The 24,964-nt window shown below is 43.1% G+C and overlaps 4 protein-coding genes across 5 annotated transcripts; all 4 read right to left on the reverse strand.

Annotated features, from left to right (window-relative positions):
- Positions 1 to 520: 520 nt before the first annotated feature.
- Positions 521 to 3,844, reverse strand: LOC128424880 (bile salt-activated lipase). The gene is made up of 11 exons (XM_053411310.1): positions 3,724 to 3,844; positions 3,394 to 3,541; positions 3,132 to 3,251; positions 2,850 to 3,047; positions 2,625 to 2,755; positions 2,148 to 2,255; positions 1,862 to 1,976; positions 1,567 to 1,753; positions 1,250 to 1,453; positions 882 to 1,091; positions 521 to 783 (listed from the first exon to the last, which is right to left on the reverse strand). Exons 1-11 carry the CDS (start codon positions 3,784 to 3,786, stop codon positions 591 to 593), a joined length of 1,677 nt encoding a protein of 558 aa, XP_053267285.1. The 5' UTR covers positions 3,787 to 3,844; the 3' UTR covers positions 521 to 590.
- Positions 3,845 to 5,171: 1,327 nt separating this feature from the next.
- Positions 5,172 to 8,527, reverse strand: LOC128424659 (bile salt-activated lipase-like). Its single transcript, XM_053410979.1, has 11 exons — positions 8,398 to 8,527; positions 8,130 to 8,277; positions 7,936 to 8,055; positions 7,659 to 7,856; positions 7,455 to 7,585; positions 6,959 to 7,066; positions 6,716 to 6,830; positions 6,344 to 6,530; positions 6,045 to 6,248; positions 5,569 to 5,778; positions 5,172 to 5,455 (listed from the first exon to the last, which is right to left on the reverse strand). Exons 1-11 carry the CDS (start codon positions 8,461 to 8,463, stop codon positions 5,278 to 5,280), a joined length of 1,665 nt encoding a protein of 554 aa, XP_053266954.1. The 5' UTR covers positions 8,464 to 8,527; the 3' UTR covers positions 5,172 to 5,277.
- A 1,349-nt stretch (positions 8,528 to 9,876) lies between these two features.
- Positions 9,877 to 13,918, reverse strand: LOC128424660 (bile salt-activated lipase). Its single transcript, XM_053410981.1, has 11 exons — positions 13,759 to 13,918; positions 13,491 to 13,638; positions 13,297 to 13,416; positions 13,020 to 13,217; positions 12,816 to 12,946; positions 11,519 to 11,626; positions 11,276 to 11,390; positions 10,904 to 11,090; positions 10,605 to 10,808; positions 10,281 to 10,490; positions 9,877 to 10,160 (listed from the first exon to the last, which is right to left on the reverse strand). The coding sequence occupies exons 1-11, from the start codon at positions 13,822 to 13,824 to the stop codon at positions 9,983 to 9,985; spliced, it is 1,665 nt and encodes a 554-aa protein (XP_053266956.1). The 5' UTR covers positions 13,825 to 13,918; the 3' UTR covers positions 9,877 to 9,982.
- A 798-nt stretch (positions 13,919 to 14,716) lies between these two features.
- Positions 14,717 to 19,388, reverse strand: gtf3c5 (general transcription factor IIIC, polypeptide 5). Of its 2 annotated transcripts, none has more exons than XM_053411107.1 (11): positions 19,029 to 19,388; positions 18,138 to 18,336; positions 17,800 to 17,995; positions 17,391 to 17,574; positions 17,101 to 17,205; positions 16,614 to 16,728; positions 16,391 to 16,471; positions 15,947 to 16,035; positions 15,573 to 15,655; positions 15,149 to 15,288; positions 14,717 to 15,011 (listed from the first exon to the last, which is right to left on the reverse strand). In XM_053411107.1, the coding sequence occupies exons 1-11, from the start codon at positions 19,224 to 19,226 to the stop codon at positions 14,833 to 14,835; spliced, it is 1,569 nt and encodes a 522-aa protein (XP_053267082.1). In that variant the 5' UTR covers positions 19,227 to 19,388; the 3' UTR covers positions 14,717 to 14,832. The 2 variants fall into 2 exon arrangements, with proteins under 2 accessions (XP_053267082.1, XP_053267081.1); XM_053411106.1 differs by having other exon boundaries at positions 14,717 to 15,014; positions 19,029 to 19,386.
- Between the last annotated feature and the right edge of the window lie 5,576 nt (positions 19,389 to 24,964).

Consider the following 24,964-nt stretch of genomic DNA (forward strand, 5'->3'; position numbering starts at 1 on the left):
TCATATTTTTGGGGGGCCAGTCTGAGACGCCTGCAGCTCATAACACATAGTGTAGTGTAGTAACTGTGCATCATTGTACTTCTGCACTGAGCAGATTCAGACCATAGAGACAGACCTGTAGCCTGAGTGGAGCAGATTCCTGTTCTGAATGCACCCTCTACTGGACGTATGTGATAAGTGCACTGCAGATTGTGTTTAATTCACAGGGCCAATATTTACAAATAAATAATGTTTTCTAACAATCCTTTAAAAACAAATAAATATCATTTGTTATTATGTATGGAGAGACATTGGACTCGCAGTGGTCACAACTATGTATTAAATTATCTGCAACGTGAAAATAAGCAGGAATAACTCTGTAAATATTGTTTTCTGGACTTGTGCACACTAACATTTATTGTATTAGCTTAAAAACAAGATTTTATATTGTTTACAGATAATTGTATTTTCTCCTGAAGCTATCTAAGGCTTCCACTTTAGTCAGGGTCAACTACATAAGAAGCAACAGAACTTGTTTTTTCCAAACATAAAGTTTATTGTACAGACTCTGTTATAAGTACAGTGTGTGTCTTAATGGAAAGGGACATGCATCACAGAGCATCTGTGTCATGATGCGATGGAAGGGCGGGCAGGGTGCTGTTCCACAGGCGGACAAAGCGTGACCTCATTTCCTGTCCAGTGGAGGTCTCGTTCATTTTAGCGTTGATGTCCAGGAACTGGTATCCATTACTGGTACATTCAGGCCAGATCACAGGCACCACCAGGTTTCCTTTGTTGGGGTTTCTGGGAAGATAATAGTGAGAGTTTTTATGTGAAGCTTCGTAAAATCGTCACTAAGTTAATTAAGTTTTTGCACAAGCATGTACAGTGTTTGTTTTTACCCAGTTTTGGCAAAGTTGGTCCAGTATGAGATCATGTATCCAGACAGGTCTCTGTGTCTGTCTCCGTAAGCGCTCGGTGTGGTGAAGGGTTTGCCAAACACGTACTGGAGGTCGTCCGCGTGGTCGGTTCCTGTCCAGTCATGGTAGGGTTTGCCTGGCCCGGCCATTAAACTGGGCTCAGAGAGCAGGTAGGAGAAGGTGCGGCCAGACCTGTCCAACACCATCACAACATGTTTCGTCATTATCATCAAGCTGACGATGCTAGTCCCAAACTTTAACTTTAAGAAAATATCTGTACTTTTTCAAACACAAACTACTGTATTACTTTGTCATGTTATATTAAGCAGGACTGTAACTCGTGGCCTCACCTGGCGTTTGCAGTATGCAGGTGAATGGCGGTCTGAATGGGAACGAGGAAGATGTAATCAGTCCCAATGTCCACTACAGTTCTCTTGATGGTCTCCTGACTGGGTTCTGACCCCCAGTTGGAGGAATATTCAGTGAAGGCGACTTCCAAACCAGCTTGGCCCTTCTCTTTGGTATAAGCAGCAAGGAGACGCCTTAGGTCTTCTCTGCAGAGAAAATAGCGGCCGTGCTCGGTTAGTCAGAGTACAGTGGAGGCTCCTACGTGTCATGATTTAAATTTCACAGCTATAGGAGCGCTTGGAACAAAATGAGGCCTCACACAGGAGTGTCTTGATTCTTGTCGCCAAAGGAGGGAATGTCTTTTGAGGTGAAGAGGTGACCATCCATGTTATTAACCCCAATAAGGTAGTCTATGTCGGCGGCGTTCTGGAACAGGTTGCTGGGCAGATCAGGGAGGAAGTCACCATCAACAACCGGAGACAGAGACAGATTCTCCACACCAGGATCTGAGAAGCATTGAAACAGATTAATTCAAAAAGTGGCATCTTATGTGTTTGTGACTCTTTCCTGGGTTCATAATTTCACATTTATAGATGTGGAGGAGTAACGCTCACGGTCTGGGGAGCTCGGTCGGACAAGAGGAGAAGCCATGCAGAGAGTCGCAGCATCAGTCGATTTCAGACAGTCCACCATCCTGTCGTCAGTGGGGCAGCCGACCTTCACAGCAACCTGAGCACAAACACGAAATCAAGCCGTGTTGTAAGTTGACTAGTGAGACGCCTCGTGCTTGTTTTATCACCATAATTTACATTAAAAGTCAGGACTATAAAATGTAATGTTTGTATCGCTGAAAGTCCAAAAAACAATGATGTCCTCCATGAAGATGTGATGGTGACATACCTCCACGGCGATCTTTCGTGGGTTCCTGCTGAAAGCCCAGGGGCAGAAGGCAACTCCACTCTGGGAGATGGCTCTGTTGAACAGCCCTTTGTTGTGGGGGGAGAGCATCTGTGTAGGAGCACGTACAAATAGAATCAAAATTACTATTTGTAGTTTAGTTCAATTGACAACTCGTCTTGCTCAACAGAAGAATTGACATGAAATAGTTGTTTAGGACCTTAAACTTGAATGAAGACACGACAGTGAAGGTTACATTGCTAGTTTGATTACATCCAGTTTACTTACAGATTTAATTGAACGTGTCCAGGGCCTGCATCGATATTTCAATATAAAACCACCCTCATCTCAAGGAATAGTTAAATGCTAAGGTTAGCTACCTAAGAAATTTATGAATTATCAAGAAAAGGATAAGTTGGAATTTGCAAAGGTTTTCTTGATGAGAAAGTTGTAACATGTTTTGTTAGCAGAGCCTCTGACCTGGAAGTTAACACTGGCGCCACCTGCAGACTCTCCAAAGATGGTGACGTTGCTGGGGTCTCCTCCAAAGGAGCGGATGTTCCTGTGCACCCAGGCGATGGCGGCGTGCTGGTCCCACAGACCGTAGTTTCCTGTCATGGTGACACATTTTGAGTCCAACACACATTAAACTAACTCCAACACTATTTCCTTTTGTTTCGGTCAATCCCCGTTAACCGTACTCACCAGGTAAATTGGAGTCTCCTGTGCTGAGGAAGCCCAAAGTTCCCACACGGTATCCCACTGACACCACAATAACATCCCCCTTGTCTGCAATTTCCTGACCACTGTACAGATAATTGTTCAGAAAGTTTGCCCCCATTGAGCCACCGACCATGAAGCCACCTCCGTAGTACCAAATCATCACTGGGAGGTTGGAGGACACTAGAGGAGAAGAAGAGAGTATTAGAAACTCCTCTTCTGTATCAGTGCTTCTCATGTTGATGTGGTGAAACATAATGAAGATACCCTGTCGGCCTTGAGGAACCCAGATGTTGAGGTGCAGGCAGTCCTCACTACCGAAACTCGAGGTCTGGAACATGCTCATCTGGAGACATCTTTGGGCAAACTTAGTTGCCTTGAGTACGCCTGAGGAAGAAAACTGTGTTATTGTTCCTTCTCAGTGTTTAAGGGGGGATTTTGCAGCATGTTGGAAATTTCTTAGCTTCTACATCAAAATATACACATTCAAGTGTCCTGCTCTGTTTGGTCGGATCAGATCTGAACGCACCGTCCCAGCCAGGGTGAGGTTTGGGTTTCTCAAAGGTTCCAGGTTGCGCAGCAAAGGGAATTCCCTTGAAAACATCCACAGAGCGAAAAAGACGGAGCGGAATATTTCGTCCCTGAACGCTACCGCCTTCTGTCTGCACCACCCCCAGCTGGACACACACAGTCAAAAGAAGAGCATTCACTGACAGTATATAACATAGTGGAGCATGATAAATAAAGAGCATAACAAAATAAAGTAAGACATTTCATAGAAGAACTATAAAAGTGTCAGGATTGTTTGCACACTAGTTTATTTTCACATTTTGCAGATTCCGATCATGATTTGACTTACAGAGGCTGCAGAGGCCATTCCCAGGGAAAGAACAACCGCCAACAGAATCTTCACTTTCTCCATGGCTGTCCACAAACCAGCAGATGCCTCTCCACATGCTTATATACACGTAGACCCCCCCTCCAGTACAAGAGGAATACTGGTAAATATAGCTGTTTACACATGTTATACAACCTGTGGTCTCACTGGAAAACATTTGACCTTTGAACCTCTGACCTCTGATGGGAAGCAGCAGGGTGGAAACATGGCCAAACGAAGAGAAACGAGATATAAAACCATTCCAGTGTTGTCATGTTGTACGTTTCAAAAACTCATATGAACTGATGGAATTAACTTCAGGGATTTGATGGGGTGCATTATGGTTTAATTGTTTTGAAAAATGTAAAGTTTAGTTGCTAGTGTTTAACATGGAGGGGACAATATTTTAAAATGTTTCAAATATTTTGATATTTGTTTCAACATCTCTATTCAACCCTGTCTCCTAGAAATTAATTGTCTATCAAACTAAATACAGCAAATAGGTTAGAAACCATAGTTAGTGGCTGGTTTATTTTCAGATGCTTTATTCTGACATGAGAACCACAGGTCTGTTTTAATAAGAGTGTTGTTTCACACCTGTCACACTTTCTTGAATGACTAAAAAACTGTTGTAAGATACAGCATGCACAGAAAGAACATAAACATTGAAGATGTACACATATTGAAAAAATACTGAGCCCATGGAAGAGAGATAGCTCATTGGTGCTTGTAAAACTGGTACAAAAGTTGATTAGTGTTGATTTACAGACGCAGGTGGAGAATTTCTCAGATTGTCAAAAAAAACGAGGTTTGAGATAAGATAAGGACAGCCGAAATAACACACAACACATACTACAGTTCTGCAAGTTGACTGAAAAATGTATTTGTGTATCAGTGTTGTGACCAGTCAAGAGATTAAGAGAAGACAAATCCCTTTTGATCCTTCCTGCCATGACAGATTCACACACTTTATCAGTATTCCTGGAGAACTATAAAGGAAACCTCCAACGTACTTATGCTTCATTTCACTGTAGAGCTACTCAGGAATTCTACATGTCACCTGATATAACATTTTAAACTGGAGAGGCCTGGAGAGAACTTGCAGGCCTATGCTAGCTGTGTTAGCTGGCTAGCTAGCTAGATGCTAGTTAATGCTGACAGGCTGGTAACAATATCGCAGTGCTGTCATGCATTGCCGGAAACTGAGCATTGTCCATGGGTCAGATTGTCTTTGTGCTTAATATCAAGCTGTGCGGATTGTGTATTTGTACCTGACTGGTTTGTTCAAGACAAACAATCCAGCAAAGACCTTTTTTTTAGACTCTTGCTTTGGTTTATTTTGCATTATGAGGTTAATGCACACATGCAAAGGGGGTTCTTTGAGCACTAAATTGAGGCACAATAAAATATTAAATAAAATAAAACAAATATTATTTTCACTTATCAATTTATTTATGATGCACAGTACAGATGGGATTCCTTACATCTAATGGTTTTACACTTAAGGTGCACAGTTAGTGCACAAGCTCTTTATTCTTAGATGGTTGTGGAGAGGTTGGGCAGGACGCTGGTCCAGAAATTAATGTAACGCATTCTCATCTTCTGTCCCACAGAGTCTTTCTTCATGTTGGAATTGATATCCAGGAACTGGTGTGAGGTGCTGGTGAATTCGGGCCAAGTGACGGGCACACTCAGCTCTCCTTTGTTGGGATCTCTGTGGAAGCAAAGACAATTGAGCAATTGTGGCAGTTGTGTTCTTCTATTTCAGTCACTGTTTTATCTCCAATTTCTGCGATTCTACTGCATATTGTGATTGTCTAATTATACCCAGTTCTGGCAAAGTTGGTCCAGTAGGCAATCATGTAGCCGGAGACGTCACGGTGGCGAGGCCAGTATGCCAGTGGCGTGCTGAAAGGCTTTCCGAACACGTATTGCAGGTCATCAGAATGGTCCGCTCCCATCCAGCTGGGGTAGGGTCTGCCTATGCCGCCCATACGGTTGGGCTCGGAGAATAAGAAGGAGTAGGTACGGCCAGTACTTAAAAAAAAAAGAAAAGATGCTCTTAAAGCTGGATTCTTATTAAATATATACACATATTCAGGAGTCTGGTAAAAATTACAGTTGTCTAGTTGTACAAGTCTTGTTTTGTACCTTACCATTTACTCCCTGTAAATGTATCCTCCTACCTTTGCCACCATGTAGTCGAGAGATGTCAGCTCCACTATTAGTCCCCAACCACTAAATCAATATGGTGAAACAATGATAAGGACAATGATAACGCTGATAATAGATCCTGTTCTCACTTGGCATTGGAAGAATGAAGGTAGAGAGCAGCCTGTGTAGGAACCAGGAAAATGACGTCTGTTCCGATGTCAACCACAGTTCTCTTGATGGTTTCCTTGCTTGGTCTGGATCCCCAGGTTGAGGTGTATGTGGAGTAGGCGTTGTCCAAACCAGCCTGGCCCTTCTCCTTGGTGTACGAACCCAGTAGCCTCTTCACATCCTCACTGCACATGTAAACGGTTGGACGTTAGGTCCGATTAAACTCTGCTCTGTGGTGGCAGTCGATGTTTCGCACTGATCATATGACACTTGAACTCACATATCGGTGTCCACCAGGGGAGAGTTGATTGAAGGAACATCTAAACCGGTGAAGAGGTGTCCATCCATGTCGTTGATTCCAGCGATGTAGTCAATGTCAGCAGCGTTGGGGAACAGGTTGCGAGGGTCATCAGGCAGGAAGTCACCATCGATCACCGGAGACAGGAGCAGGTTTCCTACGATGGGGCCTAACAGGGGCAAGATACCACCAGACACTCATTACAACTGTGGCATCTTACTAACCATTTGACAGAGCTGCTGTTGACTTGTGTAAACAAACACTTAATCATGTTGAGCAAACTGTATCTGAAAAAAACCTTAACATTTAGGTTTAAATGTAATCTAGGTGACAGTGTGTGGTTGCAGTGCTTACTATCAGGTGAGCTGGCCAGACTGAGCGAGCCGGCCAACGTTAAGAGTGCGGGATCGGTCATCTTCAAACAAGCGGCCATTGTTTGATCCGTGGGGCAGTTGACCTTCAGAGCGACCTGAGGAGAGGGTTCCATTTACATCTAATATACACTGATTTCCATCCTTAAATGCCTGATACCTATTAATAAGAGAGGTCAAAGTCTAATAGAGGAACTGGAAAGATTTATGAGAATCCGTGGTGTACCTCCTCAGCGAACCTGCGGGGGTTCTTGTTGATGGCCCACGGGCAAAGGGCGACTCCACTCTGGGAGATGGCTCTCTTGAACAGACCTTTATTGTGGGGAGTGAGAGTCTGTTGGCAGACAAACACAAAACAAAGAGGTTTGACTCCAATATACAAACTATGCATTGTATTCAGGTGTGTTGCAACAGGGTAGATATGGCAGGCACTGGTCTTGGGGCCTGAAGAGGAGAGGGCCAACTCTGTTAAATTCTATGATCGGCTATGAACGGTAGACTGTGACATACCATGCCACGGGGCCTGGTAAGGGCGTTTCATGACCACAGTGTCCCCTGTGCATTAGGTTTGGTTTTCTTCGATGAAGGGGCCCTTGGTCCCTTTTGCCTAAGACCCACGAAGTCCATTGAAAAGCTCCTGATTTTATCATCGCGTTTTTCGACCTCTCAGGTGTTTCCACTTCAACACACTCAATGAGCTTGAGTCTAGAAACAAAACTCACCTGGAAGCTAACACTAGCTGCACCTGCAGACTCTCCAAAGATGGTGATGTTGTCCGGGTCTCCTCCAAACGAGCGGATGTTCCTGTGCACCCAGGCGATGGCGGCTTGCTGGTCCCACAGACCGTAGTTTCCTGACAAGATGGAACATTTCATTAAAATATATTTGATTCTGTGGCTGTTGTGAGAGAATAAACTAGCATCTACCGGGCATGCTCGAGTCTCCAGTGCTCAGGAAGCCCATAGTTCCCACACGGTATCCCAGCGTCACCACGATAACATTTCCTCTGTCTGCAATCTCCTGACCGCTGTACAGATAGTTGTCCAGGAAGGTAGCACCCATGGAGCCTCCGGCCAGGAAGCCTCCTCCGTATATCCACACCATGACGGGCATATCTGTGGAGACTACAGACCAAACAGGATCAGAGGCAGCTGCAGTGTTGATCTATCGTGAACGACACTTGGTGCTTCTCTCTGTGTTTACCTGAGCGGCCATGGGGAACCCAGATGTTAAGGTACAGACAGTCCTCACTCCCTCTGGTATCGCTCATGAGGAGGTTCACCTGAATGCATCTCTGACTGAACTCAGTGGTCTTCATGACTCCTGAAAGAAGACACACACGGTTTAAGTTTTCGCCTGATTGTCAGATCTAATTTGGGAGAAGGTCAATCACCCACCATCCCAGCCAGGGTGACGCTGTGGCTTCTCAAACCTTCCAGGGATGTCAGCAAAGGGAATCCCTCTGAAGACGTCCATGTGACGACGGTACCCGAGACGAATGTTCTCGCCCTGCACCATCCCCCCCTCCGTGTACACTACACCGAGCTACAGAGGTTCAGCACACAAAAAGTTGTGAAGTAACAAAATCACAGGACTACATCAATGACATTTGGCAAATGACCAAATTGGAATTTAACAAATGTGATGTTATTGTGAAGCACTCACAGAGGACCCGGTGAACACCTCCTGGAACATGGCAAAAGCAACCAAAAGCCCCAGCATCGCCATCATGACTGTGAGAATCAGGTTGGTTTTCAGGCTTGGCCTTTTATAAAGGGGACTCCTCCCCTGAACATCTGACCACTGTGCAGTGTGAGGGCCACTTTTCTCGCTGTTACATAATTTTTACCCACCTTGTCCACAATGCACAGAAAACACCTTCTAACCTCTATAACTTTAATGGAATATCAAATTTAAGCTATTTTACGAAGGTTAAGGATATTCGAAATATTAATATGGAAGTTAATTGTCCTGTGACTGCACAGTTAGGTTGTGTTGGACTTTACAATGATTTTGAGGCATTAACTTGATTAGGTCTAATGTGAAGATGGTTTATGATACTAACCTTTGAGAAGTGACTATCCAACTTTTGCAGTTTTGCATCAGGAATCCAACCTGGACTATAAATACCTTATATAACCAACAATAAAGAAGAACTTAAGTAAATTAAGATGGAATCTATCTTAAATACTTTATAAATAACAAATAATGATACAGAACATTATAATACCCATTTTACAATGTGCCTCAAATCAGCCACCGTATTAAAAAGGACATTAATCCAAGAATGTTAAAAAATTTAACTTTTATGTCAATCCAGACATATGCAGTTAAGAAAACTGAGAGAATTTTAATTAGGTGAATTTTAGTAAAGTTTCCAGATCGACCTCCAAAATGTGTGTTACTAATTCATTATCTGACCACATTTGACTATATGTTGCATTTCAATTCTTGACTAAAAGCCGTGTTTTGTGGGGTCACGACCACCGAATCATTTACAATATATATCTGAATGACATCAGGGAAAATTAACTGAGCCCACCATGTAGTAGGCAAATACGGGCAGCAGCAGTTTCAGTTTATCAGGGTGGATGTAGATGTTGACCTTGACTGTGTTCCGAGAGCAGATGGGCCGGCTCTCGAACATCTAAGCAAGAAAAGGTTGTTTTAAAGCAAAAACAGAGGTATTTTTCAGTCATAGGTTACTAAGCTGGTTCCAATTCTGATATTAAACTTCACATATATCCATTCAAACATAAGCATACTTTCTTTTTAAAGGGGTAAGTTTAGCAGCTTGACATTTTGAACGTGTAGGCCTACACTAGCTGTGTTAGCTAGCTAGCTAACTGGATGCTAGTTAATGCTGACAGGCTGGTAACAGTATGGCAGTGCTGTCATGCATTGCAGGAACCTAATCATTGCCCAGTTGTCAGATTGTCTTGTTGTCAAGCTGTGCAGATTGTGTATTTGTTCCTGAAAGCTTTGTTCAAGACAAACAATCCAACTAAAACAATTTGTTCTAGGCGCTCGATTTTTTTTTATCGAGCTAAAACACACCTTAACTCCAAATACACACATGCAAAGGGAGTTTTTTGAGCTCTACATTGAGGCACAATAAAATATTAAATAAAACAAAACAAAATATAATTTGTCCTTATCAATTTATTTATGATGCACAGTACTGATGTGACTCCTTCCATCTAATGGTTTTAGACTTAAGGTGCACAGTTAGTGCACAAGCTCTTTATTCTTAGACGGTTGTGGAAAGGTTTGGAAGGACGCTCGTCCAGAAATGAACATAACGCATTCTCATCTTCTGTCCCACAGAGTCATTCTTCATGTTGGAATTGATATCCAGGAACTGGTGTGAGGTGCTGGTGAATTCGGGCCATGTGACGGGCACACTCAGCTCTCCTTTGTTGGGATCTCTGTGGAAGCAAAGACAATAGAGCAAATTAATTGAGGCTGTTGTTCTTTTCTATTTCAGTCACTGTTTTTTATCTCCAATTTCTGCGATTCTACTATATATTGTGTCTGTCTAATTATACCCAGTTCTGGCAAAGTTGGTCCAGTAGGCAATCATGTAGCCGGAGACGTCACGGTGGCGAGGCCAGTATCCCAGTGGCGAGCTGAAAGGCTTTCCGAACACGTATTGCAGGTCATCAGCATGGTCGGCTCCCATCCAGCTGGGGTAGGGTCTGCCTATGCCGCCCATACGGTTGGGCTGGGAGAATACGTAGGAGTAGGTGCGGCCAGTTCTTTAAAAAAAAAAAGACAAAAGATGCTCTAACAGCTGGATTCTTATTAAATATAGATATAATATATATATATATATATATACTGATAACATTGATAAATTATCCTTTTCTCACTTGGCATTGGCAGCATGAAGGTAGAGAGCAGCCTGTGTAGGAACCAGGAAAATGTAGTCTGTTCCGATGTCTACCACAGTTGTCTTGATTGTTTCCCTGCTTGGTCTGGATCCCCAGGTTGAGGTGTATGTGGAGTAGGCGTTATCCAAACCAGCCTGGCCCTTCTCCTTGGTGTACGAGCCCAGTAGCCTCTTCACATCCTCACTGCACATGTTAATGGTTGGAAGTTAGGTCTGATAAAACTCTGCTCTGTGGTGGCAGTCGATGATTTGCATTAATCACATGACACTTGAACTCACATATCGGTGTCCACCAGGGGAGAGTTGATTGAAGGAACATCTAAACCGGTGAAGAGGTGTCCATCCATGTCGTTGATTCCAGCGATGTAGTCAATGTCAGCAGCGTTTGGGAACAGGTTGCGAGGGTCATCAGGCAGGAAGTCACCATCGATCACCGGGGACAGGAGCAGGTTTCCTACGATGGGGCCTAACAGGGGCAAGATACCACCAGACACTCATTACAACTGTGGCATCTTACTAACCATTTGACAGAGTTGCTGTTGACTTGTGTAAACTAACACTTAATCATGTTGTACAAACTGTATCTGAAAAAAACCTTAACATTTAGGTTTAAATGTAATCTAGGTGACAGTGTGTGGTTGCAGTGCTTACTATCAGGTGAGCTGGCCAGACTGAGCGAGCCGGCCAATGTTAGGAGTGCGGGATCGGTCATCTTCAAACAAGCGGCCATTGTTTGATCCGTGGGGCAGTTGACCTTCAGAGCGACCTGAGGAGAGGGTTCCATTTACATTTAATATACACTGATTTCCATCTTTAAAGACCTGATAACCAATAATAAGAGAGGTCAAAGTCAAAAAGAGGAGTTGGAAAGATTTATGAGAATCCGTGGTGTACCTCCTCAGCGAACCTGCGGGGGTTCTTGTTGATGGCCCACGGGCAAAGGGCGACTCCACTCTGGGAGATGGCTCTCTTGAACAGACCTTTATTGTGGGGAGTGAGAGTCTGTGGGCAGACAAACACAAAACAAAGAGGTTTGACTCCAATATACAAACTATGCATTGTATTCAGGTGTGTTGCAACAGGGTCGGTTTGGCAGGCACTGGTCTTGGGGCCTGAAGAAGAGAGGGCAAACTCTGTTAAATTCTATGATCGGCTATGAACGGTAGACTGCGACACTCCATGCCACAGGGCCTGGTCAGGGCGTTTCGATGAAGGGGCCCTTGGCCCCTTTTACTTAAAGGGGACATATTATGAAAATTCCACTTTTGTGATGCTTCTACACGTTAATTTGGGTATCTGGCATGTCTACCGTCCCCAAAACTCTGGAAAAAACAACTCCCGTGATTTGTTGTGGTTCCTCTATGTCAGAAACGATACACTAGATGGCGTCGAATGGGATTACGACCGAAAAATACGTCATGTTCCAACCATGCCCATGTAGGGAGTCTTGCTACATGGCCTTGGATCACCCCCCACCATCATCTCACCGGCTCCGGGGAGAGACGGCTAGCGCTAACGTGCTCCACCCTCTCTCGGGGAGACGGCGCTGACGGTGCCGGGCCGGTGGAGCCCGGGCTCCACCATCTCGCCGTTTCCCCGGGGAGAGACCATCTCTCCCCGGGGAGACGGTGCAGTGCGTTAGCTCGCTACTGCTACCCGTCAGACATCTAAGTGGCTGCATAAACATGCCAATCGTCGAGGCGGAGACCCCGGGACACCTCTAAACATTGACTCAACGGTGTGGAAGGGTGCTGCTGCTGCGCCAGCTCCAGCTCCCACTGCGGGGCTGGGCTGGGGAGCTCTTACAGCCAGGCTTTGGCCCACCTGACTCTGTTTCAAAACGATATGGTTGCAAGATTGTATCTTCGTCTCCAGTAGCCATATTTCTACAGAGGTATTGGATAGCTAAAAATCTGGGCGCTTGTATCTCGTGAAGGGGGGGGGCTGGGCACTCAAAACAGGTCAATCTGAGGAGGGCTGTTTTAGACAGGGTAAAAAGGTGCGGTTTTAAATTATCCTTGTGGTATTTTGACCAAAATATGTTACAGACATTTCATTATGACCCCAAGGAACCATATCAACTGTGGTAAAAAGGGGATACGATGGGTCCTCTAAGACCCACAAAGTCCCTTAAAATGCTCCTGATTTTAATCAGGTGCTCAATGAGCTTGAGTCTAGAAACAAAACTCACCTGGAAGCTAACACTAGCTGCACCTGCAGACTCTCCAAAGATGGTGATGTTGTCTGGGTCTCCTCCAAACGAGCGGATGTTCCTGTGCACCCAGGCGATGGCGGCTTGCTGGTCCCACAGACCGTAGTTTCCTGACAAGATGGGACATTTCATTATCATATAATTGATTTTGTGGCTGTTGTAAGAGAATAAACTGCCATCTACCGGGCATGCTTGAGTCTCCGGTGCTCAGGAAGCCCATAGTTCCCACACGGTATCCCAGCGTCACCACGATAACATTTCCTCTGTCTGCAATCTCCTGACCGCTGTACAGATAGTTGTCCAGGAAGTTAGCACCCATGGAGCCTCCGGCCAGGAAGCCTCCTCCGTATATCCACACCATGACGGGCATATCTGTGGAGACTACAGACCAAACAGGATCAGAGGCAGCTGCAGTGTTGATCTATCGTGAACGACACTTGGTGCTTCTCTCTGTGTTTACCTGAGCTGCCATGGGGAACCCAGATGTTAAGGTACAGACAGTCCTCACTCCCTCTGGTATCGCTCATGATGAGGTTCACCTGAATGCATCTCTGTCTGAACTCAGTGGTCTTCATGACTCCTGAAAGAAGACACACACGGTTTAAGTTTTGGTCTGATTGTCAGATCTAATTTGTGAGAAGGTCAATCACCCACCGTCCCAGCCAGGGTGACGCTGTGGCTTCTCAAACCTTCCAGGGATGTCAGCAAAGGGAATCCCTCTGAAGACGTCCATGTGACGACGGTACCCGAGACGAATGTTCTCGCCCTGCACCATCCCCCCCTCCGTGTACACTACACCGAGCTACAGAGGTTCATCACACAAAAAGTTGTGAAGTAACAAAATCACAGCACTACATCAATGACTTTTGGCAAATGAACATATAAGAATTTAACAAATGTGATGTTATTGTGAAGCACTCACAGTGGACCCGGTGAACACCTCCTGGAACACCGCAAAAGCCACCAAAATCCCCAGCATCGCCATCATGACTGTGAGAACCAGGTTGGTTTCCAGGCTTGGTCTTTTATAAAGGGGACTCCTCCCCTGAACATCTGACCACTGTGCAGTGTGAGGGCAGCTTTTCTTGCCGTTACACAATATTTACCCACCTTGTCCTCAGAGAACCTCTTTGCCTTTAATGGAATATCAAATTAAAGCTATTTAACCAAGGTACAGGATATGAGATAAATTAATATGGATGTTAATTTTCCTGTGACTGCACAGTTAGGTTGTGTTGGGCTTTACAATCACTATGAGGCATTGACTTGATTAGGTCTAACATAAAGATGGTTTATGAGACATTCACCTTTGAGATGTGACTTTCCAACTTTTTGCAGTTTTGCATCAGGAATCCAACCATTTTTACCTACAATAAATTAGAACTTAAGTAAATTAAGATGAACAACGATCTTAAATACTGTATAAAAACATATAATACAGGACTTTTAAAAAAACATTTTACAATTGGCCCCATAGACCTCATTTGACCATATTTTGTATTTAAATTCTTGACTTGAAGCCGTGTTTTCTCGGGGTCACGACCTCCGACCACCGAATTCTTATCAGTTAAACCTCGAGTCTGATTGAACATTTGTGCAACTTGTAATTAAACTGTTTTGTATATATCGATATCACAAGAATGGGAAAGGTGTTACAGCAATTTTGACTTTTGACCATGAGCCACCACACTATCACAGTTAAGTGAAGGATATTCAGTATTTAAAGCATATGGTCAGTAGATGGCAATTCTAGGGAATTTACTTGTATAATGCTGTGTACGTCTTGTGTCATAATTTTGAAAAGTTTTAAATAAAATTCTCAATATCTGACCAATTGAAAATCATATTGTTCAAAGACATATATACACACAAACACAAAGAATAGAAATACTTTTGTTTTTATTTCCATTTGACAAAGTTACTTTACACTTTACAGAAACAAATAATACAAAAATATAATCAGTGAAGAGACGTGTCATCAAATGTCTGTTCTTTGCTACATGTAATCCAGAATCTCTGTCTCCATTTCGTTTTCACTTCCCTCAGACGGCACAAATTCTTCATCGTCATCGTCCTCGTTTTCACCTTCATCCTCGTCCTCCCCGTCTTCTGCGTAACCATCTTTCAAAGGAGATTTTGACACCTTGCGTTGGCTTCTTCTGAGGACTGGAGGCACTGCTGGGGGACAGAGAGGACATCAGACAACAGATCATGTGTCTTCACCAGTGGGGTTATGCTTTCACTGCTGCTTGTGTGTCTGTCTGTTCTGGAAGTGAAGTATGACCCAACGAGGAACCCATTGCCTTTCTTACCTGGTTTCATTGCCCGGGTGACTTTGTGGATCATGGCTGAGATCATGTTCCTCAGCTTGTCGGTGGTACCGATAACACACCAGCCGTCCCGCTCGTTACACACCTGTTCATCCCCCTTCTGCTTAGTCACCTCTTTGATACTGGAAAACACACCAACAACTGCATTACAACTTAAAGCTGTGAGACGAGCTGTTGCTAAGGCCCAATTTGATTCCAATTTAATGAAAGAAAGAATATATGTGGAAGCATAAGATCCGGCTTTGAAAATCTGCTTAAATATGGTTCTTAAAATAAGCCCTGCCGGTCAACTTAATGTATCACATTATCACAAAATCTTTTGGAGGACAACTTGAGTTCCAAAATGTTGACCTAAATCCTTTAAGATGAAAAATAACATTGTCGTGTTTGCACAGAACTGGATTACCTTTCCACATCCAGATCACAGAGCTGGTAGAACATCTGTCTGTGAGGAGGCAGCATGCCCTCTCTGAAGATATAGGAGGCATCCTGTGGAGATGATGTATAGGTCAGTATTTATTGTATAAATTAAAACACTCAGAAAGAATTACACAATGACTTTTATGTTCCACCATTTTCCCTATTGGGCATTCACATAATATGCAACTTGATAAATAAATAATTTTTAATAGAATAAATGAAGGAATAGACTAAGTATAGAATATCCCCATGAAATCTCATTAGAGACACACTCTGCCATTCAGCAGAAGCACCAGCTTGAAACCAGTTAGCTTGTGATAATACTTTCACATGTGGTGGGAGCACTGGACATTCACTGACCCTCAGCTGGTACGAGATTGGGGCTGTGTCTCGACTGGAGCTTGGACCCTCCTGACCGGGAAGATCCATCACACTCGCTGGCTGTGGGCCTGGAAAAAGAAGAACAGCAGTTTGGCCAACATGTTTTCCCTCGACTCTGGCAGAGCGTCAAGATGGCCGAGATTATAGAGAACACGTTACTGCTATTTAATTTAGGGAGTTGAATAAGCATTATCTGAAAGGACCACTCAGAGCAATGGATTTAATTACTGTCAATGTGTTTTCATGGTGTCAAGTTAACCATTTTAGTAGTTGTTACCTACTGGGACAGGTAAACAATAACAGAAAATGTTTAACTGTAAATGTTTTTATTGACACGTGTACTTTTCTTGATGTGACAAGGCTTGTTGACTTCCATAATAAAACAAATCCTCTACACACATGTAATAAAACCCTCCCACTCACCTGTTTTATTGAACGTAATAGGCAGAGTGTAGTTAAACGCACTCCTCTTGGCTTTTATTGGCACGTCAGATACTGAATAACCTAAAAAAGGAGAAACCAGAAGTCAGTATCAGTTATATTCTACAATGTCACCGAACATATTGTTACCAATAGGAAATGTTGTACTTGCTCATTAACAATCAAAATACAGCAGCTCCGGTCCTGTCCGGCCTCAGGCTCTCACCGTGCTTGCTGCTGCAGCGGATCCTGAAATCCAGCATTTGGTATATCTTGGATTCTGGGTGTTTTCGGGGGTCATGTCCTAAACGCACCCACAGACTCCTCCACGGCCCTGTCACCTTCAAAATTAAGTTGCACGTTTAACTCAAATTTGGGGAAATTATCTAAACGAATAAACAGAAGGAACATCACGAAAACTTAAAAGAAAATTAAATCCACTGAAACACTACCGTTATGAACTATGTGAAAAAAGTTTTATGACAAACGATTTTCTTCTGTATGAGTCATGGAGGTAGTACTTTGGGGGGCTTGTGTGTTACATTTCTATAATTACTGTATACATTATTAATTCAAATCCATAAATACATATGAATTTTCCATCAGATAATTTTTTCTGTTCAGCTGCTGCAGAGCAAACCCTCACTGGGGCGTCAGTTTCCACGTTTTCACAATATATCTGAATGACATCAGGGAAAATGAACTGAGCTCACCATGTAGTAGGCATATACGGGCAGCAGCAGCTTCAGTTTATCAGGGTGGGCGTTGATGTTGGCCTTGACCGCGTTCCGAGACCAGATGGGCCGGCTCTCAAACATCTAAACACAAGAAAATTGGTTTGAGATAAGATAAAGGCTCCAAAATTGAAACATTATATTGCAACATATTTTCCAACTTAAAGCAGATGCCATTTATGGAGTGAAAACAACCTGATAGGGAAAAAAATTAGTGGAGTAGGTGTTAAAGCGTCCTGCAGAAATAATTACGAAGCAGCCACACAAACCGCTTTCAGTTGTTCTTCAGTCTTTCTGTCGGAGTCCTTCAGGCAGACCCGTACCCAGTTGAGCCTGGCCCCCTCGAGACACTCAGTGGGCACAGTGGGATCAGTGAAGCTGACAAAAATGGCATTATTGGGCCGACGCACGCGATTCAGACCGATAAAGCTTTTCTTGTTGGAGGGCATCTGGCTATAAACAGAATGTAGAGGGAAAATAATTAATATCATGAATTATACTCCTGAAAAGCTGCATTAGTATCGCAGTGGGAAAACATTTTTATGTTTCAAATAAAGACAACAGAGAATTTGTATTAATACAGCTATTCAAAAGTATTAAAACACTAATTCCACTCTTTGTATCTTTAACAGTTGTTGGGGTCAAATCAGGGTTTAAAATCACGGAGCCATTACTGACTTGTGATGTATGTCGGGTCGGTAGAAATAATCCACGGGACTGTCCAGACGTGAGAAGAGGGCCGGGGGAAGAAAGTAAGGCATTGGCTTCTCAAAGAACTCCAGATTCTCTGATTTACGAAGGATGATTTTGTCGTACAAAGACACATCGTTTCCAACTTCTGAATGCACTGCGAGGCACTGGAAGTCGGCCATCCCTAAATAGAACAAAGACGTGATCAGAAAAAAAGACAACTTCAACCCTTTATGTCTGAGATGATCAAATCCTGTCCTTTAATAAAGTTTACACATCAGATATTCATGTTCTATGCTTCAGAACGAGAAGACTTTTGCTCCAACCTTGGAATTTATAGGTTGTTCCGATGACACCCAGCAAATCCATTTGGATCTGCACATCCTTGGGGTCTTTCTTTCGCACCCGCCGCCGCACTCGGAGCAGGAGGTTGCTGGACGGAAAGCGGTTCCCACACAGAGGGTGACAGAAGGGGTCCTGAGGGCGGTAGCGCAGCTCAAGACGCCTGTTGGGGTGAGCGAAGGTCTGTGGAGTCAAAGGAAAACCGGGCGATTACAGATAAGACAAAGAGCAGTGATGAGACAGATTTATCTCTTGGTTGATACTATTTTGAGCTTTTCATATATGGTATATGAGCATATGATGTCTGCGTTTGTTTGCCAATATGGACTGACATTTTTAGTAACTTTTGGACAAATATATAGGGTTACACTGTAAAATACCCAACCCCAAGTACATTTCTTCGTCATAAGGGATTGACAACAATCAATGGTTTAGGAATAACTGTCCTACAAGTGTATCGGCATCAGATTGTTTACTACCTCAAATTGCCATATATTATTATATGTTAACCACAAACTTATTTTTTTAGTTTTTACAATGTCTTTACAATGTCAAGGTCCAAAACTCTGTTGACCTTCTATATATCATATAACAAAACAATGTAAATGAGGCCAATAAAAGCATAAAGATCTAATTTTGAAGCCTGAACTTAGAGATTGAGTCTACAAGAGACTTTGTAAAACTGTTTAAAGCTTTGAATAATTAAGATAAAGTCCATTTGTTAAGCCAGACACCCACAACTTTATTATAAAGTTATTGATTTACTAAACAGCGTGTACTTGTATGTGTAAAGTACACAACAGGGTGGCACTTGGTTGAGAATATTGGGAACAAATGATGGGGCAGGAAACAGAGTAGGACATGTCCCCACTTACTCTGGACACAGCTCGTTCCCCCCCTAGGGTCTCCAGCATGTTGTCGGTGCTGCTCACCACCGCCGGATACTCCACACACACCAGGCGCTCGGGCCGCAGCTCCACGGCGGACGAGGCGCCGGGCACGTCCCGGTCCTCCGCCCCGCAGGTCAGTTGTTTCAGGGTGAAATCCAGCTTCAGCTCGTTCAGCTCCGCCATTTCACCCCCTGACGTTCGTAACACTCACGGGAAAAAGTAACAGTTGTAGTTAAAGCGCGAGAAAGACGTCAAATAAAAATAAATATCCCGGTTTACACGCCTGTGGCTAGCAAAGAGCGAGGACGTGTCCGTTTGCAAAATAACACCGGGCGGAAATCCTTGCTGACACACACAGTTCCGCAGGTTTCACTAAAACTATTTATTCAACGTCAAACAAAAACCTTAAAATATAATAAATAAAACAGGACACTGGTGGTTGCATATCGCTCTTCCTCTACCATTTATTTTCTCTATTTTTGTTTAAATAAATGTATTAATTGATTTATACTGCCAATTAAGAAAACGCATCCAAGTAGAAAAAGACACGTGCAATTCCACTATATCAATTTGACGACACACGTGCTGCAAAAAGTGTCAACACCTGCTAATACAGATACGCATGTAGATGGCGAAAAAAACGACACCGGAAATGTTTCTAGGGGACCCAAAAAAGTGATGAACCTGGTTGTAGTTCAATGCTTTGTGTAGTTCCCTCACCACTGACGAGCAGCACACTTTAATAACCTCACAAAGCATTGAACTACAGACAGCTTCTGTATTTATAATTTGTATAATTTATGTATTTATTTCTGTATAATTTGCTAGTGTATTTTTCTATTGGTGTTTTCTTATATCTCATCGTTGGCTTCTCATACTTTCTCCAAGTTCCCTAATGAATCTTAATCTATTTTCAATTAAAAAAGAAGAAGAATTGTGTCTCACAGTAAATTCTATATATTTATATATTGTGCTGAAAGTAAGTGTCTTTTGCTGAACAGTCTTTCACCACAAGGTGGCACTGTATAACCAAGCATGACAGTCAATGACTGCATGATTGAGATTATGCCTCCATTAAAGTCCCAGCCCACAAACGACTGAATCCACCTGAACGCACTTTCAAGAGTGTATTTTAATTTAATGGATCCGTCTATCACTACTTATCATTCTGTCTCCAGCTCCGGGGGCTTTAACATTTACTAAAAGTACCTCAGCATTGTGGGAAGGCGACGTCCACTGATGTCAGGAGCGGCTCAGCAAAGAGGATTTGCTTGCTGTCCCTCCCTGAAACTGTCAACACAGTGTCAACCCCTCAGAGAAGAAAGAGGCCTCAACACATGTGTCAGTTTAACAACTTATTAAGATGCAGTCATATAGGGAATTACACCCTATTTACTTTGATTCTAGTTTGCCTTCTTCTCTCATGTTTTCCGGCAAGTGCAAAGCTTGACATTAGATTTCAACAGTGTGGGCCTGGAGGTATTTGCCCTTTTGGAATCGCCTTCTTTTGAGTTGAGTTGTTTTCTCCTCTATTAGTATTTATTTTAAAGGAACAATCTGATGTGTTTTTTATGATTTTGTCATGCCAGGTGCATAGATTTCACATGGTAGAGATTGAAGGAATAACTTCCTCTATTGGGAGTCAGCTTGTTTTGCATCTGACTCTCAACACGGCAACTAATAATAAACCTGTCAGCACCACCGAATTTCAACCCTGTGTATCAAGAACATTAGAGGTTGATCGGTCTTAGATTAAAGATTAAAAGTATTAAATGAAAAAAACAAAAAACAAATCCAAAGCAGCAAATTTCCCCTTGCATTAAGGGAATAAAACCACACCTAAAAATACACGTTTGATATCATATTCACAACTGCATTACGGTTCAGTGACCTGGGGCAAGCAAATAATTTTTGAATCCAGGTTGCAACATGTAAAGCAAATAGGAGTTGGGTTCTGTTAAGTCTATTTGTTTTGGGCTTGACTTAACACTTAGCTAAGCTAAGCAGCTCCTGAATCAGTCTCTGTACTTGAACACGACAGAAGCATTATCTAACAGCAACTGTGCTCTTCCTGCATTTACGTGCTGTGAAATGACGGTGAATCTAAGTCCAGTATTCTCTCTCTGTTAGTTTTAGAACCTCTGTTTTAGTCTCTACCGACTCCTGAGGTAAAGGTCTGGTTCCTAACGTTCAAATCCCAGTTCACGATTTGTACACATAAGGACAGACCATCATGTCCATAGCGACTGCTCTCTCAGTTCTTACAGGAAGGATTTTATTTATTTTTCATTTTCATTTTATTTTCTTCTTGGGATCTCTTTTTGTTTCGTCAGATTCTTCACTCTCACTTCTGTTCTTGAAGGAATATTAGCTGGGTACAACTGCTCATTCGGCCGGTCCAGGTTTATCACAGTGTTATAAAGCTCAGTGTTTGGTGGGGAGGTTATAAAGAGGTGGGGGACGGGAGGCACTGACTGACAATCTGTTGTGTGCTGTGGTGAAGTGAAGATTTTGATGATCTTTTCTCTTTCTATCTCCCCCCCCCCCCCCCCCCCCCCCCCCCGTTGCTCTCTGGTACCCTCGTAAATCGACTATCGGCCCAGCTCTTCACGCTGCTATCTCTGTCGAGGGCTTGTCCGCTCCTCCCTGCCTTTCTGCTGGCCTGTTCCAGCCGTTACAGTGTGGGGCGGCCATGATAACGTTATCAGTCGGCCTCCATCGCCCGGCTCGAGCTGGAAGAGTCTGCTGCCTTCAGATTTCCACCCTCCCTCCGTTTCCGCTCACACTGACTTCTCACTCAGCCCGTGTGCTCTGGCGTCCCGTCAGCTCGCCGTGTGTAAGTCAGAAAGGCGTTCTGTACGCACGGCCATGTTTGGGTGTGTGATGTGGACACGAGGCCACACCCACTTGAACCTATTCACTTTCTGTTGACAAAACAAAAGATTGTTACCAGTGATTTCTTTCACTGCTGCCACGTTACAAATGTACTCACAACTCTTAACAAGGCTATGAAGACCCAACATTTCCAGTAGCGGGGGTTTCACGTGACTTTATAACTGGTTAAATACGTGTGCACATTACGGCCAGGTGTAGAAAAGCATATTTTTTCTCCCAGTTTTGATTAAATGATTTATGATTAGCGTTAAGATTGAATTTGGGACCAAAATGGTGGTTAGCCGCCATAGGGCTAGGCGGCTAGCTCGACTCATGAAAGCAAAGCCTGAATAATGTTGCGTCCATGAAACCACAGGAACCTCACACCACAACTTTGAAATCCAAGATGGCCGCTCCGTCGTTTTTTTGACTCTTCATTATCACTTCTGTCATTAAATGTGTCGAACACATGCTCTGACATATTTAATTGACACGCCAGTTCATCTTTTAGTGAGTAATGAACATCGTTTTTGGCTGCTATTGCTTGAGGATGAGAACAAAGGTCTCAGATGAGTTTTATAACGATTGCTGAAGCCCACACTTGTAACTATAAGATGTTCAGGAGCATCAAGTCGGTGAGTTGTGTTTATCTCTGGAAGGTGGGAGCTCTTCTGATGACCCGATCCTCCCTGAAGGCTGCAGGTCGTCTCGCTTGCTTCTAAAACAGACGATTAAATCCTGAAGAAAAAATCAGCCTCAAACAAATGTAGATTTTCTTTCCCCCTTATCGCTCTCGCTCGACACTTCGTAGGCGCTGCCGTCATCTTTGCACTTATCTATAGGAGCCCAGGACCACAACACAGTGTCACTGGCAATCAAACAGTATCACACCCTCACACTGTGACAGCGGCTTCCTGTGTGCAAGTCACATAGAGGAAATCTGCTGACAGCTCGGTTTTAGATTCATCTGTCTGTTTTGTAAACAAAGCATCATTGGCAGGCTTCTCCTTCTACACAAACTTTTCAGAAAACAGCACAACTGTCGGTAACTGTCATGTGTTTACAATCTGGATTCCAGGATGTAACATAACTTTTTTTTTAACGTTATGATAATAAAATGTTTAAGTTCCGGGTCACTCCTAACAACAAGTCCAAGAAACTGAAGTTTCTACTTCCATACACTGAAAGTATTGCAATTTGTAATAAGTATATTATCTTTATTTTATGTAAACTCTTTATTAGATTACATTATAATCATTTGTGCAATGTAGAAAGATGATCCACAAGTATACGCTACTTAAAACCCACATTTTCATAACTGCTTTCAATATGATACGACGTGTGTCTTACATTTCAATGTGTGGATTGATAAATATTTAACATTTATAGTTATCTATTTTCATCTGCTCTCTGTTTATGTAATCCTGGTAAGTATCCTCAAGCATTTGTTAAAAGCACTATACAAAAATATTATTACCATTCATATTATTATTATTAAAAGAATGGCTCTTGTTTTATATAATTGTGGATTCTGCCTTTTGCATCAACTCTCTGGAAATGAACAAGACAGTGTCATATTAACTTTCACCTATGACCACAGCCACAAGTCTTTAAACTTCAATCAATCAATTGGAGAAACTCTCCATAATTGTTGTTAGTGTTGTTTCATATTGTTTTCTCATACAGATAAAGATTTAACCTAATTAATCAGTTGTTACCATTGCTCTCCACTCGGGCAATTTCTACAATTTGGCCCTGATTTCATGGAAAACAGTTTTCCAGAAGCTTCGTGGGAAGGAAACTTTTTCTTTAAATCCCTCAGGTCCAATAACCAAAGAGAAATAAGAGTAAACATTTGCATGAATCCTACATTTCTTAAGCAGCTTACGTGGAAACAGATCAAATGTAGAAACAGTAAGAAGAAAGACAAAATCTGGGACATGCAACACGTAAAAGTGATTTTTTGGGGCCAGTGGAGGGGAGGAGCTGAGATGTTTATGACCAAAACAAAGCCGGTTAGAAAACCCAGAGGACGATACAAACTGTCCATATTATGACAGTAAATAGTGCCTCAGATTTCCATGACATGTGTTTGATCTCACTGGTAGAGAGGGGAGATCTCAGGCTCAGTTTTCCATGAGCGTGGCCCCGTGGCCTGGGGCTCGTGCATCCATGCGTCCTGCAGCGTTTTCACAGAACTGTCCAGGGCTCATTTGCATAGAAGCCATTTGCAAGACAAATTTCACCCCTGTGCTCCGTTGCAATACCTGCTGTTGCTTTCAGTATGTGTGTGTTTGTGTGTGTGAGTGTGTGTGTGAGTGTGTGTTAGAGAGAGAGATGCATTCGGTTTGGTACAGTCATGTTTGATTTGTATTTATGAATTGATTGATCCTTTGCCGAGTGGAACCGGTTTGGTGGACCTCTGTGTTTGTTGGTGCTGAGACTAGTTCTGGTGTCAGATTGTGCCGACACGATCCATGTTGACATTCTCCAAGAACTAATTACACTTTTAAAATATGAAAAAAATATTTCTAAACTGTCGTTATGCTGTTTCTGTACATATCTTCTGTATACGTTTGCATCTCGAGTGAGAAAAATGTTGCTCAGTGACTGTTTTAGAAATAAAATCAGGTGTATTTGTCACTTTCAGGAGACCACAGCGCCTCAGGCAACACACATATGCAAATGACCGAGGGCTGGATAACCACATCAACAGCTCCAGCTCCCTCCCCCTCTGCTGCTTTGACAGAAATTTTGGTTCAAACGTAAATTAAGAAAAAGTCTCCACTGAGTATCATACTTTTTACACCCATGTGCACCTGTTTACCTGTGGAGGAATGTAACAGGTGCATCTGGGCCCCGCACGCTTTCTTCATCCGTTTTTACCCCAGGCTACACCCCCTCCCACCTGTAGCTCCACCCCATTCTCTTTCAGGACCTATGTCCTGTTTGTTCAGTCCCACCTAGGATGATCCTCTTCTGTGTTGGTTACCTGTGCAGGATTTTGATTTGCTTGGTTTCCAGCACACACACCAGGATGCGGTGGC

The sequence above is a fragment of the Pleuronectes platessa genome, chromosome 19 (assembly GCF_947347685.1).
Source record: "Pleuronectes platessa chromosome 19, fPlePla1.1, whole genome shotgun sequence".
Classification (NCBI taxonomy): domain Eukaryota; kingdom Metazoa; phylum Chordata; class Actinopteri; order Pleuronectiformes; family Pleuronectidae; genus Pleuronectes; species Pleuronectes platessa.

What these genes read in the sequence shown, in the direction of transcription:
- LOC128424880 (XM_053411310.1), bottom strand. Translation starts at nt 3,786, where the DNA reads ATGGAGAAAGTGAAGATTCTGTTGGCGGTTGTTCTTTCCCTGGGAATG. An exon ending in CCGACCGAGCTCCCCAGACC is followed by an intron (nt 1,754 to 1,861) that starts GTGAGCGTTACT and finishes AATGCTTCTCAG; the next exon opens with ATCCTGGTGTGGAGAATCTG. An exon ending in ACCAACTTTGCCAAAACTGG is followed by an intron (nt 784 to 881) that starts GTAAAAACAAAC and finishes TTATCTTCCCAG; the next exon opens with AAACCCCAACAAAGGAAACC.
- LOC128424659 (XM_053410979.1), bottom strand. Translation starts at nt 8,463, where the DNA reads ATGATGGCGATGCTGGGGCTTTTGGTTGCTTTTGCCATGTTCCAGGAG. An exon ending in GCGTCACCCTGGCTGGGATG is followed by an intron (nt 8,056 to 8,129) that starts GTGGGTGATTGA and finishes GTCTTCTTTCAG; the next exon opens with GAGTCATGAAGACCACTGAG. An exon ending in ACCAACTTTGCCAGAACTGG is followed by an intron (nt 5,456 to 5,568) that starts GTATAATTAGAC and finishes TTGCTTCCACAG; the next exon opens with AGATCCCAACAAAGGAGAGC.
- LOC128424660 (XM_053410981.1), bottom strand. Translation starts at nt 13,824, where the DNA reads ATGATGGCGATGCTGGGGATTTTGGTGGCTTTTGCGGTGTTCCAGGAG. An exon ending in AGGTGTTCACCGGGTCCACT is followed by an intron (nt 13,639 to 13,758) that starts GTGAGTGCTTCA and finishes GAACCTCTGTAG; the next exon opens with CTCGGTGTAGTGTACACGGA. An exon ending in CAGCTAGTGTTAGCTTCCAG is followed by an intron (nt 11,627 to 12,815) that starts GTGAGTTTTGTT and finishes GTCTGCCCACAG; the next exon opens with ACTCTCACTCCCCACAATAA.
- gtf3c5 (XM_053411106.1), bottom strand. Translation starts at nt 19,226, where the DNA reads ATGGCGGAGCTGAACGAGCTGAAGCTGGATTTCACCCTGAAACAACTG. An exon ending in GGGAACGAGCTGTGTCCAGA is followed by an intron (nt 18,337 to 19,028) that starts GTAAGTGGGGAC and finishes TTGACTCCACAG; the next exon opens with ACCTTCGCTCACCCCAACAG. An exon ending in CAATCTCGTACCAGCTGAGG is followed by an intron (nt 15,656 to 15,946) that starts GTCAGTGAATGT and finishes TCATCTCCACAG; the next exon opens with GATGCCTCCTATATCTTCAG.